The following is a 26,825-nucleotide window of genomic DNA, read 5'->3' as shown; positions in this document are numbered from 1 at the left end:
AATCAATTGTGATTCAGGTCTAAGCGAGTTAATCCTAGGGCTATTAATCATGCAGCCCTCGTGATGAATGGTCTCTATCTCCTAGAATAGTTATAATTTAAAATATTTCATATAATATTAAAGAAAATGCTTCGTATTTGTATATATATGATTATTTGTTTTTAATAAAAACAATGTATATATATGCAATCGGTTGTTTCAAATAAACAAAACGAAAGGTATTTTAGAGGAAGACTTTTTGAAAATTTGGAATTTAACACCTGTAAGACTATTTCAAAGATCATAGATAGATTAATAAGTTTCATTAAATCATTTCATTTACTCTTCCAAAAAAAAAAAATAAATAAATAAATAATAAATGAAAAATAAGTTATAGAGCCTCTTTTGAGAGTGGACAAATATTTGGGACAGTCAATGAACTACGAAGTAAATCGATTAATATCTTGACCTATTGTAGTGGCCTTTCTCATTATCATCACTTCCTGATGCCATACGAGCAAAACCTAATTCACATATGTACTTCTCCTATCGCCTTTGGAATCTAGGTCAAGAGTTCTTACAAATTTATGATTAGTAATTGAAAATCGCTAAGGGGCTTTACTATATCTTTCGTACGATCGTTAATTATTCCTTTGTACTAAAACACATCAATCAACATTGCTGATAAACCAGTCCAGCTCAACGGAATTATATAATATTCTAATTGTATGGGGATATTTATTATATAGTATGAGATGAAAATATATTTGTATTCTAATTATAAATTATATAACTAGTATGCCCAGTTATGTACAGATAACTTTAGGTCTAGATTGTTCCGAATCACGCTCGAACACCAGATTTTCTCCAATTATGAGTACCCACTCTATGAATCAACCCTGTGGTATTCTTGAGTTGCTGATCACGAAGTTGTGAACACGAGCCTTGTACATATGATTGTGGTCAGGAAAGATCGGAGACAGATCCCAACGGATATTCCTGACTTTTCACTCACTAAATTGCTGTCTCTATTTCTCTATTTTGCTTCTTTGATTAACTATCAAATTCTTTCATAGATCATATTTACACTACTTTTAACCATACCCCATCGGCTGTTTCAAATAAAAAAAGCGAAAGGTATTTTAGAGGAAGATTTTTTGAAAATTTGGCATTTAACACCTGTAAGACTATTCCATATTCCATTGTGGATAAGACCGAAATTAAACATTAATTGATCCTACCGTGTATGTGCAGAGTTTAATCAAAATCATTAGTGGCACTTTTGAGAAAATTGAAAAAATCTGAAAAATTGATTCAATTCCAATTGGCCAGTCGATTTTATCGACAATATTTCTGTAATATGCCAGGCACATACCTCGCCCCTTAATGGTTGCCCCTTGATTTTAGTTTCAAACGACTTTTCTTTTTTGAACTGGGCTGCATACATACACAAACACCATTTTGTGTTATTTGGATTTAAGGGACCTCAAGCTTGTATGTATGTCGAAAATTCGAATTCAAAATTTTGCACGATTGGAATAGTTCCGCTTGCTAAATATATAAGGGACGCGATCGGCATGCGCGGGTCCCAGAGCTCTTGGTTCTGAACGTTATGGGTTCGATTCCCACTTGGGGTAGTTAATATTTATTTCTCGGCGGTCCCGATTGTGAACTTGATACTCCCACTCGGTTTGCGAGCGGCGGCTACTTTGGTAACCGCCAGGATTAGCAAGGAGGACCAGGAGGCCCGGACAAGTTTCCTCCACCATTTACCATTACCAATACCAAATATATTCCCCATCCGGGTAAGTGAACGTGAAAATGTTGTTTGATTCCAGAGGAGAATTTGGCCAGCATGAAGAACTAATCCTTTTTTTTATTTTTCCCTTACCATTTTTAAGTCATCTTGATTTTGACTGTACTCCCTTTTAACATTATTATACTAACAATATAGCGATTTTTGTTTTACCATTATTTACTAATCTGATCCTCTACTTCAAACCTTCCAGAGGGACAGGATCGTGGAACACAAAGAGGCTAGCAAAGCCCAGCAGGAGACCGAGGACAGGGTAGCCGCTGCGGTGCTGACCACAGGGTACATCGCTGATCTCCTCCCTTCCGTCCTCAAGGGTCTCAAAGACGGTGGATATCTCTTGGGCGATGCGCGCGAAGGTGAGTATTTTACGTTAAGCCGCGGAGCATAATGGATTTTATTTGAATCATTATTACCATCTTTAAAAATTCATTGTTGACGTCATAGGCATAAACGATAAGCCTTTTAAGATGATCATTTTCTTCACGGAAGGGTTAAATGTTTTCTGAACTAATGACTGAAAATGATGTCCATTTGAAGCCCTCATTGACAATACCTATGGGCAGGCAACTAGGCCAATCGAAAATCGTTACCGCCTCCTATCTAAACACTCATTAATCACTGACAGCTCTTTTGTGCGGGTGAGATTATATAGAAACTCTGAGCTGAATAGTTCTTTTTTTATGATTTTAATAATAGGTTATTGGTCGTAAATAAATTTTCATCATCTTTTATTTAATTATGTTTCCTAAGTTACAACATAAGTTATACATAGATATTAACACATATTACATGGAAAATCGGAATAATGAAGTATTATCGGATGATAAAAATCGCACAAAAGTAAAAACCAAATATCTGACCGGTCTAATTTTTTTATTTTTCTCTTCCAGATCTGCCTCGCGTAGAGAATGTGTTTAAACCGATCCAAAAAGACATTCAAAATATCATCTATTATATACATTTTAACATCATTAAAGCAATATGTTATTTTATTATTTTTATTTTTAACTTTGTCTCTCCCCCTTCTAACAACTTATCGTTCACTAAAATTTGTTTAATAAAAACTATTTGGTTGATACATTGCATTGAGTCACTAAAAGCAAAACGTTTTCTTCAAGGATTTAGGGTGAAGTTACAAGAAATCAAATGAAAACCGATTTTAGGCAACTTTACCAGTGTTCATTGCCTCAGGATGAACTGAATTCATTTTCAATATGTTCTCTTATTTACATATATAATGAACAAAAAAATAAATACATAAAGCGATTTTTCTCTTTCTTTAGTTAGTCGTGTTAACATTTTCCCAAAGATCTATCTCAAATACTTCAAAGATTCAGCCTACAAAAAATAAATCCGTATCTAATATGATCGATAATCGGTATAACATGCGGTACTATTTTTGCTAGAGGAAAGTAAGGTAATTGCTGAAAGCATGTTTTCATCGATTTTCTAAATAACAATATTCGAAAACAGTGGGAGAATGTTCATTAACAAATAAAAATAAATTTATGAGTGGAGTATTTAAATTATAAATTCTAAAATGTCTTTTGAATAGTCTCGAATATTTTAAGAGCTAATTAGAAATTAATATTTATAACATTAGATATTAGGAAAGAAATTGTTTATTTTTATGAATATTTTAAATACAATACTTATATTTATTTTTTGTACCATTTTACTATTTCAACAATTCATATATGAGTCGTCCAACCACCGAACTCGTTTAAACCTAAAACAAATGAAGATGTTATCACCATTTCTCCTTCAAATCTGTGCATTCCCGAATTCACAATAACAGGCTGTAAAAAATGTCCAAACCATTAAAATAAAAGTTATTAATTATTAAAATATTAAAACATAACGCCAACACATAAAATTAAAAAAAAAAAAATACTGAAGGGATAATACTCAGAACAAACTTTTGTAATAAACTCTCAAATTTTGAGCAATGTGATCTAAAAATTCGAAGGCACTTGACGAATTTACGACATACCATTTCAATTCTTATAAGTTCATTGTATTAAAATAAATATACAAGCTACTTGATTATTCAAATAATTATGATTCATCACATCAATTTCATTTTTTTTAATCCAAGCGTTTAATAATTAACAGTTTTATTTTAGAATATATTTTATTGTCATAAATATAAATTATGTTGTTATTTGTTTTTTTTAATGCCAACTACTAATATTAAGTGTAGTACTTTTGTTGTCTGACTTAAATGACTGTAAGAGCTTCGGGTTCAGCACTTAGCAAAGAAACTCTGTTTTTAGAACGACGATTACACAAGGAGGTGATTTTTTCAAATTCACGCTCAACCACCAGATTTTTTCCCAATTAAGAATACCCACTTCATGTGGCTGGGTGTATCCCAGGTGGATTCCAGAACCCATAGGATTGACTCACGGATGAAGTAGCAGAATAAATAATTATCTGTTACAGTTGGATTCGAACCCGGGTGCCACTCCGTCCCATGAAAAATATATCTATTAATGTATAAATGTATTATTAATAGTCAACTGCTTCGTGTTAATTTTAAATTGATTAAGAATATTTTAAATAAAGTTTCTCTATGTTCTGTTATATCCGACCAACAAATATTTAAAGTCATAAACAAATGACTATTATCTCATTACAAATGGATTATTTTGTTGAAGGTTAGCATGTATCCCACGCTCCTTGATGGGACATAATTTATTAACCATTTATTTTATGAAAGTGTTGGATAAAGTGATTACTTTGAGAAAGAAATGTTATTCTTCTCTAAAGGCACCGAAAAATACTGTTTTCTGAAGACCGGGCGAAACCGTTTTTATAATTAATCCTTATGTAGCATTTTTACACAATTAATCGAAAACATAAAGATCAAATAAATAAGAAACATAGTTCAGAATTATTTTTCGTATTGATGTTTTTATTATATATTTTTCAGATATCGAGGGTAACTTCATGGACTGGTTGATGCAAGAAGTAAAGACTGAAATGCAAAAAATGGTTGAAAATAGAGATCTCCTCACAGGTCAGTCATTGTCTAGTCACTCATGTTTATTTTTATTTTTATTCTTTCATTTCATACAATAATACAATATTCTCGAGAAATACAATTCTCAACAATCTAAAATATACTCAATAGCATGTCACTGCACCTTGAAGTATGAGAATGTACCGATAACTGCAAGGTTTAGTAATTTTTTAAACAATGAAACGTTTATTCCAATTTCAGAACTCAGTTGTGATAGTCTAGTTCATTTTCTCATAAGCAGACTATACTGACTTTAAAACATTTCCTAACATTTATTTGACTTGTTTAATCGAAAAATACTATCATAAATATAATAGTTATAGTTAAATAACCTTTGAAAACTAATTGATTTCTCATACAAACACTATTTACTATCTTACGGTCTGATAAACTCCATGACAGTTACTGCCCTGGTAGTGAAGCTACTGTTACTTGGAGTCCGTTTATTAGAAATCGATGTTGTACCATCTGGCAGATAACATTAAACGCAGGTAAAAAACTTTGAAAACCCCTGACATAAGGTATATTTTGAATTTGGCTTTTACACTTACAGTTGGCGTCCTGTTTTATGACTGTAAGGAATTGCAAAAAATTGCAAACTTGAATTTTTTGTCCAATAAAATTAGTCCGATATTAGTGTATTTGATACTGACTTTGCACCAGCCCTTATTCAGTCGTTTTTAATTATTGATAGTGTTTAACAAATTTAGAGGTTTTAGCACGTTAATAAAAACACAGAATTATCAATTTCATAAACCATGTCATAATTAAGTTAGAATAACGAATATCCGTTCTCAAAACTAATTACCCTCTTTTCCAGAAATGCTGCGAGAGATCCTAGAGACTAGGGCAGAGATTTACCACGACCTCTTCGAGCAGGCCGCAAAGAAGAGAGGACATGACTCCGAGGACGAAGTCACTCCCTCCGAGTCTCAGGAGACGGAGTTGGTGGTCGGGGAGGAGTCCTTGGCCGAAGAACAACATGGTGAAGAGGTGATATTAGGCGACGACAGGTCCAGCCTTTCGGTGAGGGCTTGCACACTAAATATATTCATTCACATTATCATTTGTCATTTGAGGTCTTTGTAGCTTATTTATTACTAATGCTCATGAAACAGTATACTTTCTTTGGATTTGGAGACTTAGGGAAAAATCTCGAAAAAAAAAACGAGGTACCGTGATTCAGAGCTGTAGCCATCACAGGAACCTCTTTGCTCACCTCAGCAACTGGTTTTTTTTATTTTTTGTTTTTTTAATAGGTGCCTCGAAGAGAGTCATTTGAGCTTATCTGAAAAGTAAATATATAATTCGAGACTATTTCTTATAAATAGAGAGCAAAAATACATTGGAGAGGGGTGTCGAGGATTGACTATGTATTGCTATATCAGGTGTGCACGCTATTACTGACACTCCCACACCCCCTGTTGGGAATTAGATTCCTCCCTTTTTTGATAAACGGATAGCATTATTGTTTTCTACGTTATAAAACTACCTAATTAGAATACGTCACTAGAATTAAAGTTCTACGAAGAGCCCAATTGCTGATAAAAGTGTCAGTAATTTTATAAAGGCGTGCGTGTTTTTGGATACTCAAATCTTTACATTACAATATAGTTTTGTTGGGAATTAAGATTGGAATAGTGTCGTATGCTTACTATCTAACATCAGTATTGGAATGGCAAAAAGAGAATTCAAGTGAAGAAACTAAGGAATAAAATCATTCACCCTCCTCCTTAGTAAAAACTTTTTCAATTGAAGGTTAATTGATGACAAAGCATTATTCCTGTAACCTTAATTCGTCAATGTTGACTTGATTTTCTTGGGATCCTGTAGCAGATTAGTGTGGCTTCGATTTGGCGCTAATTTTGAATTCTTAGGTGCCCTGAAATGCTTATTTTTCAAGGAAGTAGGAGCGTCAGCAATTGTTTCCTTTATTCAATATTTTTCAAGTTATTCGAAAAATTAAAAAAAAAAAAAAAAAGTGACCGGATTTCCACAGAACATGCACTGAATGATTTTAAAATATAGGTACTCAGTTGAATACTCTGTATCTTTACTGATAATGTTCCGGATTAGATAATTATTTTGTACAGAATTAGTTATCATTAATTTATTATATACTTTTTATTACTATTTGGGGGGCTGGGGTGAGAGAGAACCGTTTCTATGCTACAATCAGTAGAAAAAACAGATTATCAGTTATTTTTCAGCGGTAATTGTGTACATTTTGACCGATTTGGTATACAAACATTGAGGATCAGAACCTTAAAAAATGAGAAAGAATCGGTCCATTCTTTTGCGGCCTTTATATCGTGAAGATCTATTGAAATCCGTTTAGCGGGAACTTGAACCGATTACGAGACCTTCCTCATTTTGGGAGCTGTTGTGTGGTGTAATTCTGCATTGTTTTACAGTAAGAAAAAGATAAATTAGTAATTAAAATATAACCAATATTTATTATAAAAATAGACACATGTGTCTGAATATTAACTTTGCAGCCCTAAATATCCAGCACATACCTCTACTGTTTGTTTTGTAGTATTGGAATATGCCATTGTGCTCTATTAGTTGTCTGAGTGTAGCTGTAGTGCATGAGAGTGATGTAGTGACTGTGAGTGAGTGATCTAGATTGTTTTTATATTTTTATTTAATAGGGAAATTTAATGCACGTGGAATCAGACATCACAACACTGACTTTATTTGGTTTACTATAATTATGAATAAGAATGAAACAAAACATTTTATTCAAATAAAAAAAAAAACTTATATGTTTTTAGTGGTCAATGAACTATGAAAAATAGTCTGTATCGTCATAGAATTTTAATTTTTTGTTTGCTAAAATCTGTATCCCCGATTTGCATTACTTAATTTTGTTGTTGTTGACGTCTTCAAACAAGCATGTTCAATACAAATCTAGGTAAACAGGACACATTTTTTTTTAGTTTGCGATAATAATTTACAATTCAAAATATTCATAGAAAAAATTCCCCAACAGTTAGGTTTATCTAGCATCTGACAAAACACTTTTGGAACCGAACTAAGCCCCGTTAAGCAGGAAGGGCAGGTGCCTGAGGTCGGAGGGCCGGGTACATATTTTGAATCATATCTCGGCTGAGGAGATTAGCCTGTTCGGGACCGTAACAAACCGGATTGGTCGCTAGGGTCCTCTGCATTGTCGTCGGCCCTGTGCTAGTACACCTGTCTTTGTCTCTGGCCCTCTGCATCTGGAGGCCAGTGGCGGTCTTGTAGCTCTTATATGCGGACAGTGGGGAATATGAAAGTCATATCAAACATAGCAATATGTTTTCTTGATACATTTTAAAATTCTGTCTATTGTCAGTGAACAATGATCCTTATATTGAATCCCAAATCCTCCAATCCCACATCACCACCCTTGAAGAATGGTACCCAAAATGGAGGATTAAAATAAATCCCAACAAATCACATTTACCCTTCGTCGTAAACCCATGACCTCTTGCCCCACAGTATCCTTTAATAATAATAATAATACCCCACACATTCCTGTCGAACAGATCCGTTACTTAGGACTTCATCTGGACAAACGACTGACATGGAATCCACATACAAGACTGAAAAGACATGAAACTGTTCGTCGATTCCGACTATTACTACATTTACTAAACAAACGGTCTAAAGTGCCAATCTATTATAAAAGACTGATCTACATGATTATTATAAGCCCTACCCAGGTAGGCCCAGGGATACGGAGTTGAGCTTTAGGGCTCCAGTAAATCAAATTCCTCCCGAACCCAATCCTTACATTCCGAAACCCTTCGTAAAATCCTCAATGCTCCTTACTTTGTCACAAATCAAGTGAACCATCAGGACCTTAATGTCCCATATGTTGCCGATTTGGCCAGAACCAGATACCAATCCTTCCATGATAAACTTGCCAACCACCCAAATCCACTGGTTTATAACCTGGCTTCTCCTTCATCACCTCATAATCCTCCTAGGCGTCTGAAAAGAAGATGGCCTCGAGATCTTCTCCTCTAGAAATGTTATTGGAGTTCTATCTATGGGTAGTTTCCTCACATTTCTGTATCATGTCACTGTGTCACCTACAGCAAATTTACTTTTTGTATATGTTTTATACAGTTGTAAATAACAATAAATAAATTAAAAAAAAAAAAAAATTAAATGCATGTATATTATCAACCTACCTGAGAATTTGTTTTGGAATAAATACAATTCGGTACTTACATTAAAAGCAGTATATCTCCATACATTATTATTATATGAAAATGAAAAAAAAAAGATTAAAAACTGAAAAAATAAAATAGCAGCACAGCAGATACTCATTCGGAGAAATAGTGATTCGCGCCTTTTAAGAATGAGAGTCACGCAAGATTATTAATAAACAGGGCAAGTAAGACGAAAAATCCTAGTTTACAGGGAAGTAGTGGAAAGGTACCATGTATTTCGTTTTAAAGAACACAAAGAAGAAACTATGTTCTCAATATTATAACTAGCACGTCAAAATTCAAATTATTGTTTTTAGTCACGGTTGATTGGAAATTGGTGGGAATCAGACCAAAAGTGTAACAGTCCCTCTTCTCAATAATAAACTTGAAATTATTAGGGGTTTCTATTCTGCTATAGTTGTAATAATAAGGCTGGCTTAAAAAAAAATCTTTTCTATATTGCTCATGATAAATTATTTCTAATATCTAAAAAAAAAAATCGAATAATCCTAAAATTATAAATCTCCTGGAACTTTAAGTCACTCTTTTGAAATATAAAAAAATTCTCTACTTTACAAAACTACAATTATCTAAATCAGACCGATATTAGCAAATATTTTTAGCCCGAATCTTTGTGTATTTTGTAAATATGCTGTACAAGTTTTCATGGAAACAGATTATCAAGAACAGATATAACTCACTGGATATCGATTCCTATTTTTAAAAAATGGCAGTGCCTATGGGGTTGACATTATTACTAATGGCTCTCCTTACGAAATAATGTGAAATAAGACTGGGCCCAGAAAAAGTCGGGAATTAATAATGATAAAGTTCTTTTGTTCATACATTTCATTGGCTCCCAATATTTTTTAAACCACATGCTGCGAAACCTTATGGGTCTCGGAACAAATGTCCAATATGACCTTTGTTATCAGGAATTAACGGCACAATAGACGAGGAAGAGAATTGCCAGAAACGAGGAAATGTGGAATATATGAGATAAGCGCTAGCATATGACAATGACACCGCTGACTGTACACAGATATATTAATAGGATATTAGAGTGCACCGCGGTATTTTTTGCGGGATATTAAGAGAGGGGGTGTGGCTAGTTAGGGGGACTATTGTACTGCACGTGCGGGCGATTCGATGCGCCGCCACACTTGCTGCGCCACCCTCAGCCACCCCTGCGCGTCTTATATTGTTCCGCTCAAGCTGGTCGTCCATATCCTTTCTTTGTTATTTTCAATAGTCATTTAAATATTTCTTTTAATAGTATGTCTTCAAAACCACGAATTAGTTAAAATAGTATCTATCAGAAAAAAAAATTGGATAAATTGAACTATAGAATATAGTTTGGTTATAAATATTACAATTTCGAGTAGATAATAATTATTTAATTTTGAAAAGAAAAAATTTAAATCCATGATTTAAGCTGCTTCAAAAATAAATTATCAATTTTTAATGTTTTATTTTTATAAATTTCGGATTTGTTAAATAATAGTGAACAACAAATAACGCAAAAAATCATATTTTTTCTATCAGTGAATATCATTTTAATATATTTGGTGCTGTATACGTACATATTTAAAAAATGAAACTAAAATATGATTTTTTTACTTTATTGTATTTTATCTATCTTTGGGAAATTGTATTGTTGCTGGTATTTATTTATTTGTACCTGGAAGATTAATAATTGTATTATCACAATGTACATAACTAGACATACGAAAGGGTTGTACCAAAAAAAAATCCCTTAAAGTAAGCTAAATACAACAGCTAACCTAAAAAAAATATAGAAATAAATATTTTAGCTAAATAAGACACTTTTTTGTCAGATTTTTAGTTATAAAACAAAGAAAATGTGACTCTGGCCAGATTTTCGTGCATGTTTGGCCATTTTTATTTATAAATCAATATATGTAAATTTTGTTTGATTTTTTTTTCATTTGGATGCTTTTCACGAGAGTGAACATACTTCGACGAAATATTTTCCAATATTTGTCCACATATATGATTAAATAAAATGACAGAAAAAAAAAACCTTTATGTTTGACCGTTTTTTATAGAAAAGGTGCTTCACCAATTAAAACTAAACTTCAAATCATTGTTATTTAAGGCAATGAAAACGTTAGCAATTAAACTTTGATCCACAATAACGATTTAAAATGGTGGACGTACTAAAATTTAATTTGATGATTATTTTATTTTACCGATCGAAAAATCTAGTCAACATACACATACAACTCAGTAAACGAACCTCAGCCAGTTAGTTGTCTGAATAACGTGACGTCTTATTACTTTGAATGTTACTACTTACCCATTTGTGACTTATATAAGTTTAGAGATAACTTATTTATTTTGTTATTTTTTCCTATAAACTTTAATTTTTCTCATTAAATAATCTATTTAATACATCTTAATTTCAATTTTTGTATCAATTCTTACCTTTGTAACATTATACCTAATATTCTTTTACTATATATATGTATATATAGTTGACCGTAAAAATTGATATATAGGAAGATGATCAGGGTTGCGGTCAAACTCCTTTGATATTTCTTTTACTATCATTTAATTTCCTGATATATTGATTGTTTTTGTTTTTTGTTCACTATAATGTGGTTGTTATCCTGTTTTTTGCTTTCATCTTTGATGGAGGCCTGAAATTAGGCCTATGTTAGTGCAAATAAAATAAGTTTCACTATTTGTATTAATTATTATTCTACTGACCGCATCCCCGACCATATTTTCCACACATCTAATTTTATGTTCAATAATAAATAATTTATTAAAAAACTTTCACACTTTCCGTGTATCCAGTTTATTTATTAAACATCTAATAGACGAGCTGACAGCTGGGTGAATGTGAAATGGTCATGGACTTTGGCGATTATTGAGAATTTTAATGACAATAATACAGGCGGCAAACTTGGGGATATTTTAGAAAGATTATTTTTAGAGGATGATCTTTTGTAAGATCATTAATAATTTCTGCTTCTTACTATATCAAATTTATTTTGTTAAATTCTTTCTAACCAACAAACATTAAAGTTTTTTTTTTAATAAACGTGATTAAACAAGTGTATTTCATTCAAATATTTTAACTAAATATTGGTTTATATAAGATTTTACTTGTACTTACTCCTCACTTTGAAGTTCTTTACTATGTAAAGGTTTGTAAACTATTAAAAAAGGTTAAACCTCCGAGGAGATAATAAAACCTCTATTATGTGCCTATAGCAGTTCCACTCATATTAACAACTCTTTATTTAGTTTCAATTATGAAGAACTCATCCTACACGATGTCCATATTGTGACGCAAGCGGTGATATCTCACTCCCTCCGCCCTTCCCCGTGTAATAATCATCAGCTGCATTGGGAAGACATGGAGGAACAATGCATGGTCCATGCGAACCCAGCAGCTGATGGAGCAGGTGGCTACTTTCCCTGTTTGGCAAAAGGCAACAACAGCCGCAGCAGCCCTAGCCACAGCAAATACAAGCAATTAGTCATGGTGTTTGGCTTCTCGGCTTTCCTCCTTTTTGGTATTACCACTTCGGTGTTCGCTGAGTGCATTCAAGTTAAGGTTACGGCCGACAAATTCTACACTGAACCGAGGACGTCGGAGTTTTTTTTTATCATTTATTTATTGTTATTTGCAGCTGCATAAACATATAGACAACTAAATTTGCTGCTAGTGACATAATGACATAATTAAAATATGTGAAAATCTACCCATTAATAGAACTCCAATAACATTTCCAGAGGGGAAGATCTCGAGGTCATCTTCTTTTCAGACGCCCAGGAGGATTATTAGGTAACGAAGTAACCACGTTAGAAACAAGTGGGTTTGAGTGATTGTGAACTTTATCATGAAAGGATTGGTATCTGGTTCTGGCCATACTGACAATAAATGGAATATTGAGGTCCTGATGGATGACTTGATTTGTGGCAAAGTAAGGAGCATTGAGGATTTTACGAAGGATTTTGGACTGTAAGGATTGGATTCTGGAGGAATTTGATGGTTTAGTGTAGCCCCAAAGCTCAACTCCGTATGTCCAGATGTGCCTTATTATTGTCATGTAGGTCAGTCTTTTGTAATGGATTGAAAGCTTAAGACAGTTTGACCAGTAAATGTTGAAATAGTCGGAATCGATGAGCAATTTCCTATTATAAGGATTCCATGTCAGTCGTTCGTTCAGATGTAGTCCTAAGTAACGGATCAGTTCGACAGGAATAAGTGGGTTATTATTAAAGGATACTGTAGGGTGGTGATGTGGGATTGGAGGGTTTGTGATACAATGTAAGGATCTTTATTCACTAGCAATAAACATGTGTCATCGCCATACGTGGTGAGGATAGTGTTAGGATGGGTTGTAATGTCAGCTGTAAAAAACTGTATAAAGAATAGGACCAAGGAACTACCCTGATGTACACCAGCTGACTGACGAAATAGGGATGAATAAGGGCTGTTGTGATTTACTTGAAATAATCAGTCGGAGAGATGAGGACGGATAATGAGGGAATATGTACGGATAGTAATTTATGGATCTTGTATGGCAGTTTTGGTTGCTAGAAAAAGACTCCCGAGCAGTACATTCCGCGCTCCAATGAAGACGAGACATCAACCTCACGATGACATTGCTGGATAGTGGAGTGAGGCGATCAAAATCCAAACTGGTGATCTGGATGACAATAAAAATTATTTTTTTCTTAATTTGACTTTCAATTATTACTTATTGCTCTTGAGTGAAATGGGTTTATATATTCATCAACAAAGTTTTTATGAAAAATAATCTTTTTAAATAAATCAAATTAACGTTCATACAGTTATGAATATGAGTTATTGTTGTTGATAGCAGATTGTGCTCTGTATTTTACTTTGCCATGATTGGTTGCTGAACTAAAAGGTATAGTTTGAAAAAAAGGGGATTAAAATTGGGAAACATCATGTCTTCGGGTTTATATATTTATTTATCCTTATTAACTTTATCTTAATCTCTGGAGGAACGATCTATCTGTTAGTGTGTTAGTAGATATAGTCAATTATATTATATATGCCCAGCGATACGAGGGGTTATTAGGGGGGAAGGTCTTATTTAAAATATATGATGGCTTATCTGTGTTGTGGCACGTCATGCGTCTTCTAACCAGTGAATGGTGAATATCATGAAAACACGCTTCAGCTAGGACGGTTCTCGATAAGGGTTGTGTCTCCCTTAGAGGCTGGCCAGCTAGTCGTGGAATCTATCGTGGTGGTGATGGCACCCAGGTTGCATGCTACGACAAGGTTAGGGCCCCTGACCCCCAATTTATATTAAACAAAAAACACTACATAAAAATCGGTTGTGTAAATCCGACAATTTTATTTTCCCTAGTTAATTTAATTGACTTTATTATGATCGTTTTAATAAATTTCTTTACATAACAGGACTTAAAAACCGTGCAACGAACATCATACGTTATGCCGACTAAATATACGAGGCTGTGCTACATCTTATGAAATCTTACGTTATGATCGATCATCTAAAGACCCTCTGCTGTAGATTCTCTGCAACGTTTAGGTTGGCGGCACACCCTAGTTGACAATTCATAGGACTTCTTCTATCCAAATGGCTATTCAGCTCAATTATCTCGGAAATGGTAAAAGATAGACGAAATGGCCATATCTAGGTCAATTAATTTCTTTGTTAAAATCTAATAAGCGATTTTTTCATATGGGATTGTAGATTAGGAAAGACCAGAAGGTGGTTTGTGATCTAACGGCTCATGAAAGACTTATATTGGAAGTGTTTGCAAATGAAAGGTTGAAGGATTGAGCCAGTTTAATGTTAAGTAAAGACATTACACACAATTCACTGAGAAGCGCAAAGATGAATCTTCACTGTATTAACCCCGGAAAATATGGGAAATGCAGGCTTCGTGGTGAAAGTTCACTGGAATAGAACCGAGTAGGACAAAATAAACTCGGTCTATTTTCAAGTTAGGATTTGGATGAGAAGCTAGAATTGAATATACATACCTTTAGATAGTCAGTACTTTAAAAAATAATATTGGAGCAGTATTTTAAGGAATTTTAAATATCCTTTATGAATGTATAAAAGATTGGACCAGAAATGTTGAAGGCCCGTTGGACACATTTTTTGGGGACACACTTGCTTTTATAGGGTCATCTCATAAAAGCATTGAATTTACTATTAGCAACATTGTACAAAAAACTGGGGTTATTTTCTCTTTTAGTGCCAACGTACAGGCTGCACAAAAGCTAGTAGAGGTGACACTACGTAAACCAAGCCTACGGTACAATCTACAGTACGCAAAATCACCAAATAAAATTTAAAAAATGCTTATCATATGTGTTGCTATCCTAGCAGCGAAATAATTTCAATGGAAGTGGAAAAAAACTTGCAAGGAGTAAAGGCAATTTGGGAACGGGCAATATTTCGCGGGCAAATACATAATCATCTTATTATTTATAGAATTATGAAGGAACTGTGTTTTCAAATTAAATAATAAATATTTTTAAAGTGTTAAATAAAATCAATGTATATACATTTTCTTAGAAATATTTCGATAAATTAGTAGCACCTTTTCAGTTAACTACATTAACTATTACCAACAGGCAGGCTCATACTTGGACAAGAGCTACCCTAAGGTAACGCTGATTACCTTCAAATGAGGTGAAACCATAGGCGCAGCAGGACGCTTGAGGTCGATCTAGGGCCACCAGTTTAAAATGCCGAAAATTCTATTCTATTTATTTTATTCTTTCATATAATTAATATTAAGTATGTTTTATTCATGTTACGCTGTGGTATACATAGGAAGGTCTGGAAGAGTAGGGTCATGCAAATGGAACTAAATAGGGGACGAATTAATGTTCTTTTGTTGGTAGGACACCCTGGATATTTGATTTAGAGAGCGGAAGGCTAATACATAGCATATAGTAATAGCACAGAAGACTCCCTTCACTCCTACAAAGGGTTGTACAACAATGGTTCTATCCGGCCCCCACTCCAAGGATTAGTCCTAAATCGGAACCTCAAACACAGCCGTATTGAGAGCCTCTGATAATGCAAGATCTCATCCCTTTATCTCGATTACCTTCATCCTGATAAATTTTACTGATAGTCTTTTGTTGGCTACGATTGTGAATCCACTAATGCGCCAATTTAGTGTACCAACCTTAAACCATTCAACCTGAGATCCCTTCAATCATTCTATATGCTAAATGATTTTTTTATGAATGAGAGTTTGCAATGATAATTGTAAACTTTTCCTTTTTTTTTTATTATCCCCTGACTGTTCATTTCTGTGATAATGTGAAATATTATCAAGAAGTAACCAACATATTCTAATCATAGTAGGAGGGTCAAGTTTTCATTCCGTGGGACCGCCAAGTCAAAATCAACCTCTCCCCTGGCCGGAACCGAGCCAGCACCGCGACAGTTGTGAGATTACTGAAGGCAATGTCTGAACCGCCTCGGCTAGAAGCGGTCCTTGTAAACTTTATTGATATGTACTGCTGAGATGTATTTCGCAACCTTAGAAGACAAATGCTTCTTTTAACTACCGCCTACCTATGATGAAGCTTAAATAGATGTCAACTCACTTATGTATCCGAGGGAAGTACACTGCTGTCTCGATCGAACCCCAGAGAAGAACACCTGCCCCCGCTAGAGGGCGCAGTGATCGCTCCATTAGTCCCCCTGACCAAACAGCATCAGAGGCCCCGGCACAGTCAAGTGCTGGCGGCAGGTGCACCCTCCCATTCAATCTCAATCCAGCGTGCTCCCCCTCTGGGGCTTTATTAAATTAAAATTAAGCTGGTCGATTGAATAATTCCGGCTCTGTGTTAGTCGATCCTTTTTGTCCGCTCACACCCACCCTCTTCTGATTTAAAACAAATATATCTCCACGGCCGGTTCGAGGTTCCGGAATAATCCTTTCAGCAAACCTAATATCTAAAAATTAATCGCTTTTTATAGTTTGATAACATGAGTTAAAATTTATTTAATAAATAAATTTTAGTAGAACGCGTAGTCGCTGGTTTTCAGAAATAATCACGCGGTTTGGATGGAAGCGCTGGAAACTTTCGGAGACCCACTTTTCCTTTACAAGTGAGAGAACGAACTTAAATCAAAGTTCTCCAAAATAAATATTAATATTGCATATGGGGGTGAATGTGTAAACCTTAATTTTTTTTTTACATTTTATTCGTGATTTGTAAATACTGAAACACTGATTTTATTGTTTTATCGTCGTCTCTAAGGGCTCTTGAAATATTTGGGTTTAATATCCATATATGACAAAATGTGATGGTACGCAATTTTAGTAACCAAAAAATTAACTACTTGATGGGAAATAAAAAATGTATTTATTAGTAAAGAGGATATAATTGGTGTATGCAGTAATTAAGGAAACACACGAGGCATAAATATTACTGCTATGTATCGACGTTTCGGTTAATATTTAGCCCTTCCTCAGAGGCCATGATGCAACCAAAATAAAAATTGAAAATATTAAATATACTAGAAATTATATAGAGAATATTTTTTTTATTTATTTATTTTTTTTTTGTTTATTGGGTAGTATTACATTTTATCATATACACTTAAACTTTGGTAATAGAGATAAGAGAACACACTTTCTTCATCAAATTTTAAGAACTACAAAACTAAAACACAAAAAAATTCTTTTAGTAAAATAATAACACACTTAACAAACACATTCATTCCTGCGTACAATACTTACATTAGGCTGAGCAATTATGAACAAAGCTTGTACCTTCTCTCTTAAAGCACCGCTGTTATTAAAAACCAGTGGAGGCTGAGCGAGAGTGCTACTCGATGACGCTCAACAGCAGAGAATATATGGGAATCGTCAGTACTCCAATACATGGGGAATATTAAACAATAAAATAGTGCAAACCGAAATAAATGAAAAGTAAAGTACTCTTTGTTAAGAAAATATTTTAACAATAAATATATGCCTATTATATCTGGAGCGGACGTCAAAGGTATTTAACATTAACCGAAAGTGCACCTTTCAAGCTTTAGAAGTTTAAACTCGAAAAAAGATTTTGTAGACCTAGCCAAGTCAATATGGCCTCGAGAAACATTTCCTACCCAAGACAGTGATAAAGAGCCTTCTATGATGGATATGTTGGAAGAAATCATAAATATTTCTTAATCATATTATGTAGTATCATAAATATCTCTACTTTTAAACAATATTGAATTACTTCAAACATACCATAGCCAAAATGAGCATGGCGGAAGATGGAACCTCAAAATTCTTTATATTATGTGAAAGTATCATTTCTTAAATGAATTAATGGACAGCTTGCGTAGTTCTTTTAATTTGTAGTTTATTCAAAATTTTATGATTCTATCTACTCAATGAACTTCATATTATATTAGTATTTTTAAAATTGTGTTCGTTAAAAATCGGGAATACAATTACCATTACGTACCATTTATACATTACACATTACATTTATATACAAATGATACTATTACAGTTATTACGTTCATAATAAACCAGCCAAATTGGTTATCACTGGCCGGCCAATTTAGAATTAACTCCTCTCATAAACATTATGGACCACATAAAATTAATGCCTTCTGGTTCTTCATTTACATCTTTATAGAGAAATACTTTATTCGGCAATGCAGCCAAAATAAATTGGGTTGCTAAAACATCCAGCATACTCATCATTAATCACTTTAAAATATTATTTAACATGAGACAAAATTTTAAAATAATAACTAACTATAAAGTAAATACAAAATAATTCAAATAGTATTTAATTACATTTTCATTTTATTTTATATATATTTTTGTTTTCCTTATTCATCCTTATTTAGCTCTTTTTGTTCTCTACCCTATCTAAGCTTTTCACTCTATTCCACTTTCTCATGCCTCCCTTCTCCAGTGATCTGCAACATACATTTAATCCGTTGCTCGAATTCAATTTTAATTAAACTAAATTATAAATAAATAAAAAGTAAAATAGCCATAGCAGTAGAACAATTAAAACTAATAAATAAATAGTGATGAATTCAAATTATTATTATTATATTCTTGAGTGAAATGATTTTATTTTCTTAAATAATCCCAAAATCTTTACTATAACTGAAACCCACTTATCAAATTTAGATAATATTATATAATAAGTAATTAACTTCAAAATTAATATATCACATATATATCGAATAATCGTCGCCCTGCTCATGATCGATAATTCCCTAATACTTTACAACTATCCATTACTTTCTTTAAAATCATTGGAAGCTCTACAGCTACCTGGTCATTAACATAGCACTATAATTATTTAACTATAATGTCTCTTTGTTTACCACCAAGTAAATCCATCTGCTACCATGAGATAAAAACATTATCAAACTTAAATGAACGAGTAACTATGATGAGTGACCAAAACAGTAAAACAAACTATGGAATTGCCATAATCCCAATAAAAATGACAAACTACCCTTAAATAAAGCTACACTTATGAAATTTCAAATACTTTTTTCGGACACACTTTCCTACCAATGGTCGTTCTAAGCCCAGTACACTCGATATCATATTGACAAAATCATTTTACTCCCTAAGTTAGTTAATATTTTTTCTAATCTTAATTTCGGATCACAAGACGATTTTATTCCGTATAAAATTAAAAACAATATTACAACTTCCCACAGCTAAATATCGACATAAAGCTGAAAAATGGGTTCAACACAAAATTTTTTAAATGATAATTTATTATACAATCCTATTCTTAACAGCACAGATAAAATAAATAAAGCAATAAGCAATCTAACATGTTAAATTTGCTCCAGGGTCTATTTCTTTATACCCAAAAATGATATTGATTCTTGAATAGATGTACTCCCTACTACACTTAAAAACAAAATAAATTTAAAAATCCTATATATAAATATAAAAATAATAGGAACTTTTTAAAAAAAAAAATTCAAAAAGTTATAGTAATTTATATCGTTTTGAAGAGTTACAAAAGCTTCTTATGAGACAGGTATATGTTATGTAATCTCATCACTGCTTTTTGGAGTATTATTTTATTTCTGATGGATAATATTGCTTTTTTATTAAATATGAATACAACTTTTTTTTGTTTTATAATTTTGAATAGATGTTGTTGTTAAATAACCAAACTTCTGTCTAACGTGACTCCTAAATATTTAACTAATTTGGCAAAAGAGGCAGGAGTATCATTTAAAACTTAGTTCAATAGAAGTATAACCATTTAGATATAATTCAATTTTTATTTTTATTAAATAAAAAAACCCAAATAGTATTAAAATAAAAAAAAATATATATAAATGAATATATACTTGGTTCTTTTATGTTTATATCTACGGGTTGTTGTTTTTGAATAATTTTCTATTTCTGTTACACACGGGCTTAAAAAGTTAGGGCAAGATACGAAGAAATCATGTGTAAATTTCTATATATATTCATGTATCGAGTTTATATTTATTTCTAAGTGCATTTTAGTGTAATATGTATAGTTATTAACAATTCTGAGGGTTTTTTTTTGTTTTATTGCATAAGGAAGCAACCAGTTTTTTTAATGTACAGAATAATAGAATTACACGTTTAAAACGAGAAAAAAATATATAAATTTCTTGATGCAAAGGAACAGGCCAAAAGCCTTATTACAAAAGGCTTAGTGATTTCAAACAGTACCACGCGACAGAATAGTATCGTACCTCAATGATTAAGGACAAAACTCTAAAAAAGGTGAAAAGCGTATGAAAGTGGCCAATAAATAATGAAAGGAACAAAGAAAGAGACGCAACATCATTTAAGGATTCAGTTGCGAGTCAACTTTGATGTTTTAAGAACGGAAATACAATGATATTTTTTGGCAATCCCGAAATATAAAAAATCACAAGATTTGATGAATCCATAGTAAAGAGGTTTAGTGTAATTTTACAAATTGTTTTGAGGTACAATTTAATATATTCAATAACCAAATATCTGAAACAGCTAAACATTATTTAATTATCCCTATGGAACTCAATTGAACATTGAAGTTCCACCAGATCCACATCTACATGACTTCTTTCAAACTGATTACTTTTTTTAACAACTATAATTTTAAAAACTAAATATTCAAAAATTAAATTTAAAAAAAAATTAAGTTAATAAATATGTATTAGAGCCCTTTTAAAATGAGTTTGTTTGTAGAGGAAATTACTACTTGTTAAGTTGTCATTTCATGCGACCGCCACAGAAATAAAAGTCGACCGCCCATCCCGAATTGAAACTAACGCTGTTGCTGTTAAGTTGACGCTCCAACTCCCTCGCCTTATATAAACAGGCTGAAACGTAAACTACCCAATATTTGTTTTTATTCTTTGTTTCTGAACTACTTTATATTAACCAGGCCTACATTTTTGATACAGACCATTGAAAATGGTAATTTTATAAGTACAAACCTCAGTATAAGTCACATTTTTTTTGTCACAGGTTCTGGACTAAAAGGTGATCAATCTTCTTATGTACCCAAAATAAAATAATAAAATCATTAAATATTTAAAGTCTCAGAATCAGTGCATATTACATCAACTTGTTGTGGGATTCTTCAATTAACAACTGCTTACTTATATAACGGTTCTTTCCTAACCATAAAAAGCAGTTATGTAATTAGTTCGCTGTTAAATCTGTTATAAAACAATTAATTAAAAAACATATGTTTTAATCGTTTAAAATCATATGTTTTAATCATTTAAAATCATATGTTTTAATCGTTTAAAATCATATGTTTTCATCATTTAAAATCATATGTTTTAATCGTTTAAAATCATATGTTTTAATGCTTTTTGTAAATATTAATACTTTATTCTTACAGGCTGAGATCTGAATGCAATATTACAAGGAAAATAGTGGCTAAACAAGATATTACGAATTGAAAAATATACTATCAGATGTAAGATGCATATCGCAACCTCTACGATGTAATAAATATTATATTTATACTTCGGAATTCACTTGATAGTCTTAGTACAACCACAGATAATTGCCACATATTTGCCTTGATAGTTACTTCAACACTTCAAAGCCTTATTTGTAACTTATAAACTTGATTTTTTTCCTATTATTATTCTTCTGTGGTGACAATAGGTGGTTATTTTTTATTAATTAATTAATAATTACATTTATTAAACCAATTCTACGGGTTTTTTTAATAACTTCTTCCAAATCTCCTGATGTTGATTTCATCATTTCTACTATCTGCCCCTTGATTTTGTGAATTCATAATTTGCCTCATTGCTAGAATCATCTTTAGTAACTGAATATAACGTGACAAAAATAAAAGAAAAGATTTAAACTTTAATACTTTGTCAAAAAAATTATGAATCACTTCTTCATTGTCTTTTTTAAGTACGTCAGTTTCTATCGATATCAGTGATAAGAGCAGCTCTACCTACTTGACGATATCGTACGTCTCAGTTCATTTTTTATTAGTTTTAATTAGGGATTACAAGAGAGAGGGGGTCCTGTGCCATTGGACTATTGGACCTTTAATGTAAAGTTGTGCCTTCTACATACCTAAGTATTCCGGAAAAGCTCCAGTTGCGAGGCATACACTAAAAATTAATTTTTTAAATATGTATTTTCCAATCGTGGTCCAGATTCAGGTCCAGTAATAAAGTGAAATATTTGAAACGACCTAGTTTTTCAACGTTATCCACACTTGCAGCTCTTCCTGCGGCTTTATTAGATACTTGTTTAAGGATCGAAACATGTTCTAAACAAAACCAATAGAACCACAAACCTTTTGGGCTTAAAAACATTTCACGGCACCCTTGTTACGCTAACAAAATTCGCGGCACTCTTGACGAGCTGAAAAGATATAAAAATGTCGCCTACATTGTCCTTAGACCAGTTACAATATGGCAAAAACACTGATAAATAAATGCCGAAATTTACTATATGTTTGCTATGTTAATTTTAATTTTTTGATTTTTCTTTTGGAATATTTTGATTATTTGATTAGAATATTACTACCTGGCATATGCTTGGGACCGCAGCTCTTTGGAAGACCAATACCTTAGGAACCACTGAAATAAACCATTCCATAGTCATGTCAAATTTTTCAATGACGTTCAATTGATCATTTTATCCAATTTCTATTTTAAGGTTTTCCTGTTAATACGCCAGGATCGGCGACTCTAGGTAGTGCATCTTTTTTTCTTTTTTTTAAATTTCATATTTAAGATTGAAACATCTTATTTGTTGAAACGATTGTTCCTATTTTTCAATAACATTATCATAAGTATAGTTTTTAACGAGCTCAAGATTTTCTATATATTCATTAATTTTTATTTCCTACAGGACTTAAAATCTAAAATTTTAATCCATAGTCCTTCAGTAATAACAAAACTTATAATTGCAGGTTTTCCGTTACTAAGAAAACATTTAACCGTACAGGTACCAAGACTACGACTTTGTTATCTAAAGTGTAAGTTCAATAATGGAATGATGAATATTTTCATATTTTAGTTTAATGTAGTGATCATGTTGAATGAGATTTCTCTCTAAGCTTCCAATAGAAAAACACTCACCTTCTTCCATTTGTACTTCTATAACTTATTTCCAAACGAGAAAAATGATATTTTAGAAATTTGTGTGCTAGATGATCAAATAATGGATCGGAATCATTTAAATATTTTACAATATCTAACTACATTGTTTTTTATATCAATATGTAAATTAAACTATTATTTGAGCAATATTATAATTTATTATTCAACAATATAAAATACTGGAATAATGTAGTATGTGATATAAAGGACATCATGAATGAAATGAAATATGAGTAAGACTTTATTTAGCATGTCCTACACAATTCGACAAATGTAACAAACAATGCTATTCAAGCCCGTGATTCAATTTTTTTCAATAAATAAAGTCAAAAATTCTAAAAAAAAAAAAAAAAAAAAAGTTGCGTGTAACAAATCAATTTTATTAGTTTAGTTTATTTGAAGGACCTTCCTCTAAAAATGTTCGAGCTAGAAAATTAAATTAAATGAATTTTAAATTCTTTTTTATTAAAACAAATTATGATTTTTATTAAAAAATTATGATTTGTTCTTTACTCATTTATTATTATTATAATTAATTTTATTTTTATTTATTCTTTCTCAGCATTCATTTAATCTCAACCCACTTTATTTATCGTTTTTTATGAAATTTTTTTTTCTCATATCTACTGTTCCATTTTTACGTGTTATTGTGCTCCTGTACATTTTTAACCTTACAGTTTCCATATTTTTTATTTTATATCAATACTAGTTTATTTCTTCAATTCTTTCATTTGTATATAATATTCTTTTCACTTATTTTTACATAAGTTTAATCCTACATTAATTTATCTTTTTGTATCTTATTATCTTACTATGTCAACGAAATCTTGTATCTTTCTAGCCATGATGAAGCTCAAGTCGGGTGCAACGTCGGAAAATAAATAGTTGTTCACTATTTTTGTTCTGTTTTTGTTAACCGCAACTCCGACCATCCTCTTCATAATTTGAAATTATACGATCAATTATTTATATATATACATATATAATATCAAATGAATTTTAGCATAAAGATGTTCTCCCTGACTGTTGCTAGCAATGAAGATAAAAAGTCCTTAATCCTTAAAAAAGTGTTATCTACCCTAAAACTGAAAATATGGTATAGATTGCAGGAAGATAGTCCGGGTGGTGATCAATAAAGATTTCGAAATAGTAAAATAAAACTATTTATTGTTAACCAAGGTTTCACCCCACTTTGGAGGACTTCCGTGGGCCCGTATTTGTTTATTCATATTGAAAGAAGATAGTTGACCGTATGAAGTAGATTCGATGAAGTTAGTCCGGGTGGCGGTCTAAAACTACAGTAAATAGTCTTCTTTTACTATTTTGATACCTTTATTGACCGCCACCCGGACTATTTTTCTCCAATCTACTTCATAAGTTCAACTATCTTCTTCCAAAATGAAAATATGTTAATTTTGTCAATCCATTGATCATTTTAATTTCACCGTAAGGGGTGCTATAACCCCAATCTGCTACAGAACAAAAGTAAAACCAAAAAGGACACGCTCAAGAAAGGAAGGTTTACGTTGAAGTTAATGGAAACGTCCGCCATTGTAATCTAAAGTGAAACACAGCCAGCGATTGGTTCGTATCCTTCCTCAACTCCTCTGCCATGCCCCTGAAAGGCACTTAAGGTCCGCATTTTTTGCTTCACTTTTTTGGCCAGCTTACCCTCCATTATATTCTTTCCTCCAAGATGTCAGTTCTTCGATGTATAATCCTTTTTCAGATACTTGGATATGTTTCGTTATTGTGAACCGTGACATAATTATTACGAATAATAAAGAATTACTTTACACTCGTGTGATATTTCTGATAAAAATATAGAAATATAATATAAACGAATAATACAGGGATGAATAGATTGCATGCAACAGGCTCATGAATAGATTATACAGTTGGTAAAATGCCGAAGAATTATAACTTGATAAAAATAACTTTTTTGACAATTAGACATTTATTAGACCAATAATTAGAATTGTATCTGGAAATGAGTTTTAATCTGAAACGTCCAATTTATAAATAAAAGTGTATGAAGTTTTAAGGGCGTTTCCAGAACGAAATTCCTATTAACTAATAATTTCACTCTTGAAAGATTATTACTCATTATATTTTCCACAGGCAGACAAAGCATTCGCTAATGTTGTGAAACGCTTTGGAGATCGAATTATTTTAAAAATGAACATCACTATAGAAAGATACATTTTTTCCATAACGTAGTCTCCAAATAAATTTGGCTAAATTCTCGTTAAATAATTTTAAAATATACATATATGTGCATATGAACCTATGGGAAAATTATGAAACAAAAAAGTATCATGACAGCTGCTTAAAACTTTATGAATTATTTAATTAGTTTTATATTTATTTACTACATTACCAGTATTTACTGGACGTTGCGTTAATTATTTTCTTTATTTATATATAGATAAATAGATATATATAATTTCATATAATATATAAACAATATATTAGCTTTTTTTCACTTTCTCATATATAAAATATTCTTTTGTTCCAGGACCAAAATTTGACATAAAACGCTTGAGTCAACTTATAAAACTGCAACATTTTAATTTCCGTCCATTTTGGTGGTGCCTGTCTGTATGTTTGTATAAAATGGATGATATGAATATATATGTTATATATTTTTTCTGCTTAAGAAAATCAAAATGTAGGTGATTACCTTCTATTCTCTCCAGTCTCTCTAGGATAGCAAATGTTAATCTGTATAGAGGATATAATATTGTTTATCCACTGATTTAAAATTAGCACACGTATTTATAATATCATATTAATAAATTATTTAGTTGAAATTTGTTTTTATTATTTGTCTTCATTCATAGACCACTTTTATCTTAGTATCAAGGCGCCAGGCAAGTTATATACAGTTCCAAATATACATAAAGGGACCATCATTTCCTATCATTTGAACCCATATCAGAACAATCATTTCGATATTTTTCCCAAATTCGTATATCACCTTTGAACTAAACCTGTGCTGATCTTGGTTTACCCACCGCTGTTATAGAACATTATATATATCACAAGTGGCTAAAAGAATCACGCTCCATAAAAAACAAACCATAAAACTTTGTTTTAGTATTAGAGGAAAATATAATATTGAGAAAACTCTTTCATCAAATTCACGTTACAAATTAAGTCATGAATACAAAGATTTT

At 32.0% G+C, this 26,825-nt stretch overlaps 1 protein-coding gene across 3 annotated transcripts in view; it reads left to right on the top strand.

Moving 5' to 3' along the window:
* LOC106690754 (radial spoke head protein 3 homolog) overlaps positions 1-26,448 on the top strand; it is a gene marked incomplete at its 5' end in the record, with an annotated part of 58,179 nt that extends 31,731 nt beyond the window's left edge. The window contains 6 exon segments of one of the 3 annotated variants that reach the window (XM_024358441.2): positions 1,989-2,151; positions 4,731-4,817; positions 5,641-5,846; positions 21,909-21,986; positions 23,457-23,522; positions 26,165-26,448. In XM_024358441.2, coding sequence (XP_024214209.2) covers positions 1,989-2,151; positions 4,731-4,817; positions 5,641-5,846; positions 21,909-21,920 — 468 coding nt within the window. 3 annotated transcript variants of the gene reach the window in all.
* Between the last annotated feature and the right edge of the window lie 377 nt (positions 26,449-26,825).

Source organism: Halyomorpha halys, unplaced genomic scaffold, assembly GCF_000696795.3.
Source record: "Halyomorpha halys isolate HHAL.00 unplaced genomic scaffold, Hhal_1.1 Scaffold1856.1, whole genome shotgun sequence".
Lineage (NCBI taxonomy): Eukaryota > Metazoa > Arthropoda > Insecta > Hemiptera > Pentatomidae > Halyomorpha > Halyomorpha halys.
This window is presented reverse-complemented; position numbering and strand designations above follow the sequence as displayed.